Source organism: Rana temporaria, chromosome 2 (assembly GCF_905171775.1).
Source record: "Rana temporaria chromosome 2, aRanTem1.1, whole genome shotgun sequence".
NCBI lineage: Eukaryota > Metazoa > Chordata > Amphibia > Anura > Ranidae > Rana > Rana temporaria.
In genome coordinates, this window is record NC_053490.1 from 442,998,192 (window position 1) to 443,011,557 (window position 13,366).

The 13,366-nt window shown below is 45.0% G+C and overlaps 1 protein-coding gene across 2 annotated transcripts in view; it reads right to left on the reverse strand.

Annotated features, from left to right (window-relative positions):
• Positions 1 to 13,304, reverse strand: part of IFT20 (intraflagellar transport 20) — a 32,307-nt gene extending 19,003 nt beyond the window's left edge. Inside the window, exons 1-3 of one of the 2 annotated variants that reach the window (XM_040338436.1) lie at positions 13,197 to 13,282; positions 2,558 to 2,732; positions 228 to 356 (exon numbers count right to left, since the gene is read on the reverse strand). In XM_040338436.1, the coding sequence (XP_040194370.1) occupies positions 228 to 356; positions 2,558 to 2,579 (151 nt within the window). In that variant the 5' untranslated portion in view covers positions 2,580 to 2,732; positions 13,197 to 13,282. Of the gene's footprint in view, positions 1 to 227; positions 357 to 2,557; positions 2,733 to 13,196 lie in introns of both variants that reach the window. The other variant, XM_040338435.1, reaches the window with a different exon arrangement.
• Between the last annotated feature and the right edge of the window lie 62 nt (positions 13,305 to 13,366).

Here is a 13,366-nt window from a genome sequence, read left to right on the forward strand (position 1 = left end):
AACTTTGGAGTCATATAAGTGTGAATGGAGCCTAAATAACAGCAAGGTGGTGTACGTTTTGGTTGCGAGTGGGCAGACAGGCATTATACATCAAAATTGTAGAAGCCTCCCTAATTGTTTCTATACACCACATAACCTGTGAAGACTTTATTGTGCTGCAATGTGTATTATTAGAGTGTCAGCTTTGGGAGATCAATTCCTTATCCCTCTCGGCTGAAGTGACTTACTGTCTACAAACTCCCTGCATTCTTCCTTGAGCTCCGTGGTTTGCTGGGAGACATCGGGATCCAAGATGCGCAGCTTGTTAAGCTCATCAAAGTGCAGCCCAGCTTCTGACAGCGAGTCTTTAGCCATTGCTATTGAAAATAATATAGGAAAATAAAAAGGAGATTATTATACTACAAAGAAAGAATGTTACAATATATAAATCAGTGAAGACAGACGTTAGTGTTATCTTTATGTTTTACCCAGCTTTTGACACTAGCGAAAGTTAAATATCATAAAATGACTACTTTAGTCATTAAAGCGGAGGTTCACCCGCACATGACACTATTTCCCCCTAGATGAATGCTCGTTTTGTCTAGGGGAATCGGCTAGTTGTTTTAAAATATGATCCGTACTTACCGTTTACGAGATGCATCTTCTCCGCCGCTTCCGGGTATGGGCTGCGGGACTGGGTGTTCCTTCTTGATTGACAGTCTTCCGAAAGGCTTCCGACGGTCGCATCCATCGCGTCACGATTTTCCGAAAGAAGCCGAACGTCGGTGCGCAGGCGCAGTATAGAGCCGCACCGACGTTCGGCTTCTTCCGGCTACTAGTGACGCGATGGATGCGACCGTCGGAAGACTGTCTATCAAGAAGGAACGCCCGCTCCCGAAGACCCATACCCGGAAGCGACGGAGAGGATGCATCTCGAAAACGGTAAGTACGGATCATATTTTAAAACAACTAGCCGATTCCCCTAGACAAAACGAGCAGGAAGCTAAGGGGAAAATAGAAAAAAAATATATAAATTGGGTGAACTCCCGCTTTAATTAAATTACTCTCCCTGTAGAATGTAAGCTCTACGAGCAGAGCCCGCCTGTACCTTCTGTATTGAACTGTACTGTAATTGTGCTGTCCCCCCTCTACATTGTAAAGCACTGCGTAAACTGTCGGCGCTATATAAATCGTGTATAATAATAATAATAATAATAATAATTACAACCCCAGTTCCAAAAAAGTTGGGACGTTGTGCAAAATCTCCATTAATACAGAATGCAATGATCTCAAAATATTTTTTAGACGCAGCTTTTCACAGATTGGTAAACCTTTGCCCTTCTTTACTTCTGAGACACTCCGACTCTCTAAGATGCCCTTTTTGTAAGCAATAATGCTACTAACCTGTTGCCAATTAACCTAATCAGTTGCAAATGTTTTCCCAGCTCTTCCTTGTTAATACCACTTATGCCGCATACACACGATCGTTTTTTAAAAACGTCATTTAAAATGATTGTGTGTGGGCTTCACATCGTTTTTCGGGTTCTGAAAAACGACAACATTTTTTTTCGAACATGCTGCATTTTTTAACGCCGTTTTAAAAAATGTTTTTCGGGTTGTAATAAATGATCGTGTGTGGGCTAAAACAACGTTTTAAACCCGGGCATGCTCAGAAGCAAGTTATGAGATGGGAGCGCTCGTTCTGGTAAAACTACCGTTCATAATGGAGTAAGCACATTCATCACGCTGTAACAGACAGAAAAGCGCGAATCGTCTTTTACTAACATGGAATCAGCTAAAGCAGCCCAAAGGCGAATGGAACTTCCCCTTTAGAGTGCCGTCATACGTGTTGTACGTCACCGCGCTTTGTTCATCATTTTTTAAAAGCGATGGTGTGTGGGCAATGTCGTTTTTAATGATGAAGTTGGAAAAACGTCGTTTTTTGGATATGCTGAAAAAGTCGTTTTTTTCCATGCCAAAAAACGATCGTGTGTACGCGGCATTACTTTGCCAGCTTTTCGTTGCCATGTTTCAACTTTTTTGAGACTTGTTGCTGCCATCAATTTAAAAATTGCCCTACTTTTTTTTTTTTTTCTTAAAAATTGTACATTTTCTCAGTTTAAACATTTGATATGTTTTCTACTTCTATTCTATATGTTTATGAGATTTGCAAACGATTGCATTTTGTTTTTATGTACATTTTACACAACTTTTTTGGAATTGGGGTTGTAACGTTATAGAACTATGCATGTCATCTACAGATTCCATTATTTTCTTTCACGTTGGCTGTTTGCCTAAGAACACAAACATTGAATGTAGTGCTGAAAGCAGCTGGGGTCACGCATCTCCTGTACAAAGGGAAAACAAACCATGGAAATAGATGACCTTGGAGACAGCTGTGTACAGTATTAAAAGGCAATTTACATTTGTACTGGCAAGTTGGACCACGCACAGGAAAAACAAACTGGAGGTTAAAGCTAAACTCCTGGCACAAGACTTTATATAAATATGCAGTATTCATGAATAGCGACAAAGAATATAAATCTGCACCTAATGCCTTTGCAAACCCATATATTACCTTGTAAAAGTAGTGGTGACATTATCACTGCGCCGTAGATAGTCTGTGCACAAGCTGCCTGCAGAAGATTACAGGAGGGGCGGATACAAGACCAGTCACCCTGCACAAGGAGATAGATTGGTCACTGCCGCTCTATTACAGGAAGCTTCTGCACAGAGAAAGTTTCTGGACAGATCTGGAACGAAAATACACAAAAGCATATCAAGACATAATAAAAGAGCTACGGTATTTTGTACAAAAAATAAAAAAATACTGTAGCTGCTGACTTTTAATAAACAGACACTTAGCGGTGCAGCGCTGTTATCACCTAGGCCAGTTCTTCGGGTCCCCAGTGCTGCCATCTTGTTTGTGGCAAGCCGGCTGTGACCTCCTGCTGTTTCACACCTGGCGCCCCACTGCACATGCAGGAGACTCGCTGGGCATGCAGACTAAACCAGCAACCTTCTGGTACATGTGATGTGTCCCAGGAGGCTGCAGGCAGGGAGGTGGGGGGCCAATTTGGGAGCTGGAACCTGTCAGAAATAGGTACCCGCTCCCAGAGAAAAATAAAAAAGGCTACAAAATTGGTGGGGGCGGGGGGGGGGTGGAGCTTTCTGCTTTAGGGGAAAGTTCTGCTTTAAAGTGGTAATAAATTCAAAACCAAAAGATGTATTATATTGCAAACTGTTGGCGCTATATAAATCTTGTATTATAATAATAATAATAATAATAATAATAATAATAATAATAATAATTATTGACTGATCAGTAGATGTGGTGGGATCATTGGTTCACTTTTCTTATGTTTTTTTTTCCCCCTGGTGGTCTGGCCAGTAACACAACTCCTGTATTAGGCTCCTAGATGACTTGAGTCGTGGGTGGAACCGCCGCAATTCTACCAAATCGCGGCAAAACGCAGGACACGTTTGTGATGCCATATGTCAAATCGCAACGCTGTCGTCCAAAAGAAGCTCCTGGTCCTTTTTGATCGACAAACTTCACCATTTTGCTGTAATTATCACGCGACAACCGTGGCAAGACCGCAATGCGATTGGAGTGCCATTAACAAGTAATGGCATCGCAAACGGGTCCCGCGTTTTGAAATCATGAGCAGAATTGCCCCGATTCAAATTGCCTAGGTGTGAATGGAGCCTTATTGAGCACAAGAGGCACAGCAGACAGCTGTCAGTCTGGGGGAGGAGGAGAGTATTAAATGTATTAGCACAGGGCTCGACAAATCCCGGGCGCCAGGTCGCCATGGCGACTAGAAATGGGGTCCTGGCGACTTGGCTTGGAAGGGGGGCAAAAAAAATTAAAAAAAAATAAAGTTTTTTTTTTTTTGTGAGCTGGCTCCATCTGGTGGTGAGCCGTTGGTATTACAAGTTATTACCACCAGATGTGTAAGCTGGCGCCATCTGGTGGTGGCCGTTGGTATTACAAGTTAAACAGCAATTCTAATGTAATTTTTCACCATTTTCACTGCCATCTTCTTCCCTCTAATTAGAACCCCCAAACATTATATATATTTTTTATCCTAACACCCTAGAGAATAAAATGGCGATTGTTGCAATACTTTCTGTCACGCCGTATTTGCGCAGCGGTCTTACAAGCGCACTTTTTTTGGGAAAAAATTACACTTTTTTTTTATTAAAAAATAAAACAGTAAAGTTATCCCCATTTTTTTTAATATTATGAAAGATAATGTTACGCCTAGTAAATTCATACCCAACATGTCACGCTTTAAAATTGCGTCCGCTCGTGGAATGCCAACAAACTTTTACCCTTTAAAATCTTCATAGGCGACGTTTAAAAAAATCTACAGGTTGCATGTTTTGAGTTACAGAGGAGGTCAAGGGCTAGAATTATTGCTCTCGCTCTACCAATCGCGGCAATATCTCACATGTGTGGTTTAAACACCGTTTACATATGCGGGCGCTGCTCACGTATGTGTTCGCTCCTGCGTGCAAGCTCGTCGGGACGGGGCGTGTTTTCTGGCTCCTAACTTTTTTAGCTGGCTCCTAGATTCCAAGCAAATTTGTCAACCCCTGTATTAGCAGATTTAGAACCACTAACAAAATGAAGCCAAACTCCAGCTCACACTTTATCAGTTACAGCAAACTTTTTTTTTTTGTTCTGGGTTAAAGGTTTTGAATGAATAAATATAAGCCGATCATTTTAATCACTCCTGCCAGTGTTAAGTGTTTGTATCATCCATGTACTGTAAACTGATACATTCTGCTGGAGAAATTGTGCTAGGAAAAACAGATGGAAATAGACGAAAGCCTAAAAAAGGAAATAAATGCAGCCATCACATCTAAAGCTGTAATATAATAACTGTTTGCTTTTGGGTTTATTACTGCATTAAGAATTCACATGCCTCTTGAAATGAAACAATATTTGCTTATCCTGGAGGTCCATTACTTAGAATACACACAAGTATAAATCTAATAGAAGACTATTACTTAGCACTGCCAAAGATGGCATTTTGCAAGTGAGGAAATGACGATCTATTGGGTAAGTGCACACCACTGATCTCTATGCCTTGTTATGCTAACTAAAGACTAAACCAAAACGTAAAAAAAAAGAAAAGATTCACTTTTAGGCTGCTGTAAACTGTACAGCCACACTCCTCTACTGACAGTGACCACGTGTGGACCTTAACCACTTAAGACCCGGACCAAAATGCAGGTAAAGGACCTGGCCAGTTTTTGCGACTCGGCACTGCGTCGATTTAACTGGCAATTGCGCGTGCGACGTGGCTCCCAAACAAAATTGGCATCCTTTTTTCCCCACAAATAGAGCTTTATTTTGGTGGTATTTGATCGCCTCTGCGGTTTTGATATAAACAAAAATAGAACGACAATTTTGAAAAAAAAAAAAAAAAAAAGCAATATTTTTTCCTTTTTGCTATAATAAATATCCCCCAAAAATATAGAATTTTTTTTCCTCAGTTTAGGCCGATACGTATTATTCTACATATTTTTGGTAAAATAAAAAACGCAATAAGTGTTTATCGATTGGTTTGCGCAAAATGTATAGTGTTTACAAAATAGGGGATAGTTTTATTGCATTTTTATTAATAATTTTTTTTTTTACTACTAATGGCGGCGATCAGCGATTTTTTTCGTGACCGCGACATTATGGCGGACACATCGGACAATTTTGACACATTTTTGGGACCATTGTCATTTTCACAGCAAAAAATGCTATACAAATGCATTGTTTACTGTGAAAATGACAATTGCAGTTTGGGAGTTAACCACTAGGGGGCAGTGAAGGGGTTAAGTGTGACCTCATATGTGTTTCTAACTGCAGGGGGGCGGGGCTGGACGTGTGACGTCATTGATCGTGCTCCCTATATCAGGGAACACACGATCAATGACAGTGCCACAGTGAAGAACGGGGAAGCCGTGTTTACACACAGCTCTCCTCATTCTTCAGCTCCGGGGAGCGATCGCGGGACTCCAGCAGGGATCGGGCCCGCGGGTCCCGCTGCCATGGAGCTTCGGACCGGGTCGCGAGCGCATGCCCGCGACCCACGGCTGGGCACTTAAAAAAGGACATGTACGTGCTTGTGCCCAGCCGTTCCATTCTGCCGACTTGTGCAGGAGGCGGTCCTTAAGTGGTTAACTAATCCCCATTATGCAAGCCCTTTCCAAACCGTAGCCAATGTGTAAGTCAAACATTGCCAACTGATGTACCCAAAGACTTACAGACAGTTTCAGACACCAGGCAGAGTCAGTGGAAGAAAGCAAAAAATATAAAGGCAGCACAGTGGCTAAGTGGTTAGCACTTCCATTTGGCAGCACTAGGGTCATTGGTTAAAAAAAAAAAAAAAATCTGTACATTTTTTTTGTGAATAAGTAAGTTTTCTCTTTCAATTACGGCCACTGATATGGCGGCACTGATGGGCACCGATGAGATGGCACTGATGGACATTGATGAGGTAGTACTGATGGGCACTGATTGGCGGCGCTGGTAGGCGGCACTGATGGGCACTCATGGGCGGCACAGGTGGGCACTCATGGGCGGCACAGGTGGGCACTCATGGGCGGCACAGGTGGGCACTCATGGGCGGCACAGGTGGGTGGCACTGATAGGTGGGCACTGGGCATGGATGGGTACTGTGGGGTGGCACTGATGGACACTGTGGGGTGGCACTGATGCATCCATGTTGCCAGTCAGTGCCCATTTGTGGGCAATGATTGGCATCTTTTTTTTTTTACCGATTTTTTTTTTATTGCCCCCCTTTTTTTTTGCCCCTCCCTGGTGGTCCAGTGTGGCGATCCGAAGGGGGGCTGCTGTGATCGGCTCTCCTCTACTCGCGTCTGTCAGACACGAGTGAGGAAGAGCCATCAACGGCTCTTCCTGTTTACATTGTGATCAGCCGTGATTGGACACGGCTGATCACATGGTAAAGAGCCTCTGCCGGAGGCTCTTAACCAAGATCGGAGATGCAGGGTGTGAGACTGACACCCCGCATCACCGATCGCCGCGCACACCCCACAGCGCGCGCGGCATGAAATCCTACAGGACGTCCATAGACGTCCAGTCAGGATTGTGTAACCACTTCCCAGACGTAAATTTCCCATTGACCGGGCGGGAAGTGGTTAAGCCTCGTACACACAACCGTTTTTTCCTGCCAGGAGAGCTTTTGGCCGGGAAAACCGGACGTGTGTATGCTTCCTCGCAGTTTTCCCAACAGGAAAACTGCCAGGAATCCCAGCGGGGAAATAGAGAACCAGCTCTCTATTTTCCCGCCGGTTTTAAACCTGGCAGTTCTCCTATGGGGAAACACTGCGAGGGAGCATACACACGGCCGGGATTCCCGGCCAAAGCTCTCCCAGCAGTTTTCCTGTCGGGAAACCGGGCCGTGTGTACACGGGGAAACTTTCCGAGCAGGTTCTCGATTTTCCCGTCCGACTTTATACTGCTGGGAATCCCAGCCGTGTGTACGGGGCTTTAGTTGTTTGCCGATTACTGGCTCCAGAGAGTAACGAGTAAAAGAAAAAAAAGGGGGAGGACCCAAGCCTCAAATATCATCATGTCTATTCATTCCAGGTGTATTAATGGCCTTCAGGTCATTTCTCTGGTATTTCACGGGTGTGTCATTGCTTCTCCTTAGAGCATAGACAGTATAAAGGCATTGTGGTTTCCTTTTTTTTATATATTTATATATTAGGGTGGAGATGAACTGTATTACCTCCAACCAAAATACTTGTACCTGTGGATACTTGTACATATGGATAAAGTCAGCAGGTCGCACCTCCAGAATTAGGAAGGAGTACCAGGGTAGATTTTGTGCAACTTTTGCGGCGCAAATTGTGAAAAAAGCTCTATGGAGGATCTTAAATTGGATAAATGTTTCTCTAGTTGCTACTAATTTAAGGGAGGGACACTGCCACATATCCCCCCAGACTTCATCATCCTCTGCCTGCCACAAGGAGCACAAAGAGTCTAGGCCAGGGGTGTCAAAACTTTTTTCAAAGAGGGCCAGATTAATTAAATGCAAATGAACTAATACACTGCCCAACAAGAATTCTCATGCCTTTGTGGCTTTGTGTGGTGAAGAGTCTAAGGATGAGCTCGGGGGTGTTATTTGGATATATACCGTATTTATCGGCGTATAACACGCACCTTCACTATAAGAGGAAGTTTCGGGAATTTTTTTTTTAATTTTAAATAAAGAACTGTGAAACAAAATAAGGGTCAGTGCAGCCTCCTCACCATTGCCATGAATGCAGCCTCACCATTGCCATGAATGCAGCCTCTGAATGAAGCCTCACCATTGCCATGAATGCAGCCTCTGAATGAAACCTCACCATTGCCATGAATGCAGCCTCTGAATGAAGCCTCACCATTGCCATGAATGCAGCCTCTGAATGAAGCCTCACCATTGCCATAATTACAGCCTCTGAATGAAACCTCACCATTGCCATGAATACAGCCTCTGAATGAAGCCTCACCATTGCCATGAATGCAGCCTCTGAATGAAGCCTCATCATTGCCATAATTACAGCCTCTGAATGAAGCCTCACCATTGCCATGAATGCAGCCTCACCATTGCCATGAATGCAGCCTGTAAATGCAGCCTCACCATTGCCATGAATACAGCCTCGCCATTGCCATGAATCCAGCCTGTAAATGCAGCCTCACCATTGCCATGAATACAGCCTCACCATTGCCATGATCAGCCTCACCGATGCCATGAATGCAGCCTCACCGATGCCATGAATGCAGCCTCACCATTTAAAATAAATAAAAATATTTTTTTAAAACAGTCATTTTCGGTTTCGGCATCAAAACTTCCATTCGGTGCACCCCTACTTTGTATGAGTTCCAATGTTTAACATCACAAAATGATCGGAGCTTATTCCTCAGAGATGTACATTCATATGTACCTTAGTGTGCTTAATTTTTCCCAAGTATCCAAATCTTTAGCCTGCATTTCCTCCATTAGCAGAGTGTCATAAATCATGTCCACCATGTGTTTTAGTGAATGCGAAAATGTGCGCATTTGCAGATGCCCTGGGGGAATTATTACCAACTAACGGCAATGCGTTTCTGTGCATGTTGGGATGTTGCACGATGACAAAGCGTAGGACTTTTGTCCGATGGGCGTTGGCCAAAAACTTGTCTTCCATACAAACGGCAAAGAATTGTCGGCCAACAAACAAGAAACTGTGTGGGTTTTCAGCTCTTTAGCGCCACCCTCTGGGCAACTTCTGCTAATGTTGTGTTATGGTGAGCATTGCTTCTGAGCGTGTGCGTTTGTACTCTGGAGTTTTGTCCGAGAGACTTGAGTACACACGCTCGGAAAATCCGACAACACACACACACACACACACACACACACACTTGTTGGCGGAAAATTTTAAAGCATGCTATCCCACATTTGTCCGCAGAAAATCTGACAATTGTCTGATGGAGCATACAAATGGTCGGATTTTCCGACAATTCCCGTCGGATAATCCGATCGTGTGTACGAGGCTTTAGAAGAACTACATGTATATATACACACACACACACACTTATATACTACTTCATAATAATTTCTAGGGTGACATGCAATTTAACTGCTTGCCAACCGTATACGGTATATATTTGGTGGCAAGGCGGCTCTCTTGTGCAGAATCACGTACCTGTACATGCTTTTGCACTTCCGGGTCTGGGGCGCACACGCACCTCCGGGGACCTGCTCCCGCTGTGATTGGACACAGCGGAAGCCAAATCAGTGGGTACAGGGGACCCATTGTCCCCTGGGACCTGCCGATCATTCTCAAGAGACACATAACCGCGGTCTGCCGATGTAAACAAAGCAGATCACCGTTCTGTGAGAAAGGAAAGTAGTGATCCAGTGTTTCTGCTAAGCAGGAACACGGACCTCTGCCTTCTCACAGTACAAGCACCTCACACACAGTTAGCAAGAACTCCCTAGGAACACATTTAACACTTTGATCGTCCCCTTCCCTGCCACTGACAGTAGTACAGTGATAGTGCATATTTTTAGCACTGATCACTGTATTGCCGTGTACACACGGTCGTTTTTTGGCTTGTAAAATAACTTTCAAGTAGATTTGCGCATTTATTACGGAGGCGCAGGGCAACGATTTTGCCCTGCGCCCCCGCAATTTTTTTGCGCTGCCCTCGATTCACGGAGCAGAAGCTCCGTAAATTGCGCGGGCGCGCCGGCAAAATGCCCGGCGCAAGAGCACGCAATTTAAATGATCCCGTAGGGGGCGGGAATCATTTAAATTAGGCGCGTTCCCGCGCCGATCGTAGAGCGCATTCTCCGTCGGGAAACTTTCCTGACGTGCATTGCGGCAAATGACATCGCAAGGCCGTCATTGGCTTCAAAGTGAACGTGAATGGCGTCCAGCGCCATTCACGATTCACTTACGCAAACTACGTAAAATTCAAATTTTGCGACACAGGAACGACGGGTATACATAGCAGGGGCAGCCTTGCGCGAAAACCGCCGTACGTAAACGACGTAAATTGCGTACGCAGGGCTCGCGCAACGTTGTGAATCGGTGTTAGTATGCAATTTGCATACTATACGCTGAGCACAATGGGAGCGCCCCCTAGCGGCCATCGCAAGAATGCAGCCTAAGATATGCGGGCATAAGAGCCTTATGCCGCGCAGATCTTAGGCTGCAGTCGGCGTAACGAGGTTCCTGAATCAGGAGCACTCGTTACGCCGGGGCAAGTAAGCAATTGCGCTGTGTAACCTATGGTTACACAGGCGCAATTGCTTCTTGAATCCACCCCTTTGTTTTTTCTCATGAAAAAAAACGACGTTTTTTCAAACTTAATTTTAAAAAACGACATTGCCTACACACCATCGTTTTTTCAAAATGCTCTAGCAAAGCGTGGTTACGTTCAGCACGTACGGCGGCACTCTGTTCCATTCAAGCTCGCGTCATAACTTGCTTCTGAGCATGCGTGGGTTTAAAAACGTCGCTTTAAACGTCGTTTTAGCCTACACACGATCATTTTTTATGACACAAAAAACAACGTTTTGAAAAACGACATAAAAAATTGAAGCACGTTCGATTTTTTTTTTGTCGTTTTTCAGAAGACAAAACAACGTTTTCCCCAAACACGGTCATTTTAAATGACATTTTTAAAAATTTCGGGGTTTTTTCATCACAAAAAACGACCGTGTGTACGCGGCATATTAGTGTCATTGGTTCCCACAAAAGTGTCACTTAAGCCTTGTACACGCGATCGGCTTGTCCGATGAAAAAACGGTGAAAAAAAATAGAACACGTTTTTAAAATTTTCCTATGGATAAAAAACCGATAGAAAAATCTGATCGTCTGTGTGGAACTCCATCCGTCAAAAATCCACGCATGCTCAGAATCAAGTCGACTCATGCTCGGAAGCATTGAACTTCATTTTTTCGGCTCGTCGTAGTGTTGTACGTCACCGCGTTTGACACGGTCGGATTTTTGACTGATGGTGTGTAGGCAAGACTGATGAAAGTCAGCTTCATCGGATATCTGATGAAAAAATCCATCGCATTAGATTCCATCAGATATCTGATCGTGTGTACAGGGCTTTAGTGTCCAACTTGTCCGCCGCAGTCCCGCACTCATCACTGCCATTACCAGTAAAAAAAATGCCATAAATATATCCCAAAGTTTATAGACGCTATAACTTTTGCGCAAACTAGGGTTGTCCCGATACCACTTTTTTAGGACCGAGTACGAGTACCGATACTTTTTTTTAAATGTGTCCCCCCACAAATGCAGCCATGTCCCCCCCATATATGCAGCCATGTCCCCCCCCCCATATGCAGCCATGTCCCCCCCCCCATATGCAGCCATGTCCCCCCCCCCATATGCAGCCATGTCCCCCCCCCCATATGCAGCCATGTCCCCCCCCCCATATCCAGCCATGTCCCCCCCCCCCATATCCAGCCATGTCCCCCCCATATATGCAGCCATGTCCCCCCCATATATGCAGCCATGTCCCCCCCATATATGCAGCCATGTCCCCCCCATATATGCAGCCATGTCCCCCCCCATATATGCAGCCATGTCCCCCCCCATATATGCAGCCATGTCCTCCCCCATATATGCAGCCATGTCCCCCCCCATACTCAGCTATGACCCTCCCCATATGCAGCCATGTCCTCCCCATATGCAGCCATGACCCCCCCCCCCCCCCATATCCAGCCATGTCTCCCCCCCATATCCAGCCATTTCCCCCCCCCCCCAAAAAAGCAGCCATGTCCCCCTTACCGTACATGCTGCCGCATCCCCGCTTGGTTAATACGCGCGGGGAACATTACAGCTTTGAATAGCTGTAGTCTCTCGCGCCGCTCTGGATTGGACAGTTCACCCGAGCAAGGTGGAGTGTCTATACGTGGCGCGGCGGGAAAGACTACAGCTATTCAAATTAATGCTGTAATGTTCCCCGCCCGTATTAACCAAGCGGGGATGCGGCGGGATGCGGTGTAGCGGCGGGATTCGTTCGGCGGCGGGGGGGGGGGGGGAGGGTGTAAAGTATTCTATTTTGGTATCGGGGGTATTTGCGGGAGTACAAGTACTCCCGAAAATACTCGGAATCGGTCCCGATACCGATACTAGTATCGGTACAACCCTAGCGCAAACCAATCAATATACGCTTATTGGGATTTTTTTTTACCAAAAATATGTAGCAGAATATATATTGGCCTAAACTGATGAAGTAACAGGTTTACATTTTTTTACTGAACTTGTTTCGTAGCAGAAAGGAAGTAATATTGGGGTCTTTCCCCCCAAAAAATTTTTTTTTTTGTTTATAGCGCAAAAAATAAAAACCACAGAGGTGATCAAATACCACCAAAAGAAAGGTCTAGTTGTGATAAAAAAAATGTAATACTTTTTTTGTGTACAGCGTCGCACGACCGTGCAATTGTCGGGTAAAGTAAAGTAGTGCCGTATCACAAAAAATGGCATGATCCTCAAGGGGGGGTAAATCTTCCAGAGCTGAAGAGGTAAAGTTTATTTATATTTACATTCATGATGTAAACCCTCCAGCCCCCTGACAACCTTCCAGGGAAGGAGAAGCCCCATACAAGCTGGTGACAAGTCCTCCATAGCACTTAGTGTCCCCTCCATCATAGACAGGCCTCTACACCCAGCAACCTCCCGCACTGCCCTCACCTTACCTGTACTCACAGCCTCCGACCTCCTCTCCCACTTCTCCAGCCCCGGCTGCCACGGAGACAGCCGGCTAGTGTTTACTGACATCACTTCCCGTTATGCCAACAGGCTACCATAGAGACAATACGGAAGTAGGGCCACTCGGCAGCCATTTTTAAGAAGGGGACGTTGCCCA